This window comes from Bison bison, unplaced genomic scaffold, assembly GCF_000754665.1.
Source record: "Bison bison bison isolate TAMUID 2011002044 unplaced genomic scaffold, Bison_UMD1.0 scf7180017845599, whole genome shotgun sequence".
Lineage (NCBI taxonomy): Eukaryota > Metazoa > Chordata > Mammalia > Artiodactyla > Bovidae > Bison > Bison bison.
The window spans coordinates 17,689-18,733 of record NW_011476172.1 but is presented as its reverse complement, the minus strand read 5'-3'; the positions used below and the strand labels follow the sequence as shown (position 1 = coordinate 18,733).

At 67.3% G+C, this 1,045-nt stretch overlaps 1 protein-coding gene across 1 annotated transcript in view; it reads right to left on the bottom strand.

Moving 5' to 3' along the window:
- PHRF1 (PHD and ring finger domains 1) overlaps positions 1-1,045 on the bottom strand; it is a 20,213-nt gene that overhangs the window by 1,496 nt on the left and 17,672 nt on the right. The window contains 2 exon segments of the mRNA XM_010836015.1: positions 2-114; positions 303-1,043. Of these exon segments, the coding sequence (XP_010834317.1) occupies positions 2-114; positions 303-1,043 (854 nt within the window).

The window sequence follows — 1,045 nt, the reverse complement described above, 5'->3', positions numbered from 1 at the left end:
AAGCAGGGGCCGGCGGCTCAGAGAAGGGTGCCTGCTGGAACCCAGCCATGGGGCCCACGTCGTCCGATTCCCAGACTCCTTCCCGGGGCTTTTGTGGCCTGTGAAGTGGTGTCCCTGGGGGCCAACATATGGGAGTGGGTGTTCTGGGGCCCTCTAGGCCACAAGACTGCCTCCTGGCTAGAAAATTCCAGAAAAGCGTCCTGAAGCGCCCAGGGCAGGCGCCGCCATCCCACCCCCAACGACCAAGGCAGCCTGGGAGTTACCCAAGGATCACTCCCCGCCCCCTCAAAGTGCCTACTCACACAGGCCTCTGTCATTGGCCGGGGCCCCGCACTCTGCCTCCTGGAGGTTCCAGGTGACCCTCTTCACCAGCGCCTTAGCCCGCAGCAGGGGGTTCTGAGAGGGGCCTTCCTCCTTCCCCACAGGCGTCCCGCCCGGAGCCTGGGCTCCCAGGGCACAGGGCACTGTGGCGGCCTCGTCTGCGTCCTGCTGGAGCAAGTGCTTCTCCTGGGGGCCCTCGGTCCCAGGCGAGGGCTGTGCCACGTCTTCACCGTGGATCCGAGACACCTCCCTCCGGATGATGGCCATGGCCAGGCTGGTGTCGTGCTGGGGGCCAGCTGGGGGCATGGTGGTCTTGGGCAGGAGGTCACGCTCTGGGGAGGAGTCCGTGCTCTCCGGGGAGGGCGGGGAACTCATATCATCAAGCTGCATGAAGATGGTGTCACTGGAAAAGTCCTCAAAGAGGTGCCCCGCCTCCACAGAGTCGCCATAGTCCACGTCCTCCGCTGGACACGCGGCCAGCACCTCCGGGACTGGGGCAGTCTTGTCGACTTCGGGCCCTTCTGGCAAGCCGTCTGCTCCCGCTGAGGATGGGGGTCTAGCCGGGGACCTGGCTGGGGGCTCCCTGTCTGGCCTGGGCTCCCCCTGGGGAGTGGGTGCTGCAGAAGCCTCTTTCGGGGCCAACTTCCGCTCAGGGGAGTGGGGGCGGGGCCGCGAGCGCTTCTCCCGGGACCGAGGCCGCCGGTGCGCCCGGGGCCGGTGTTCC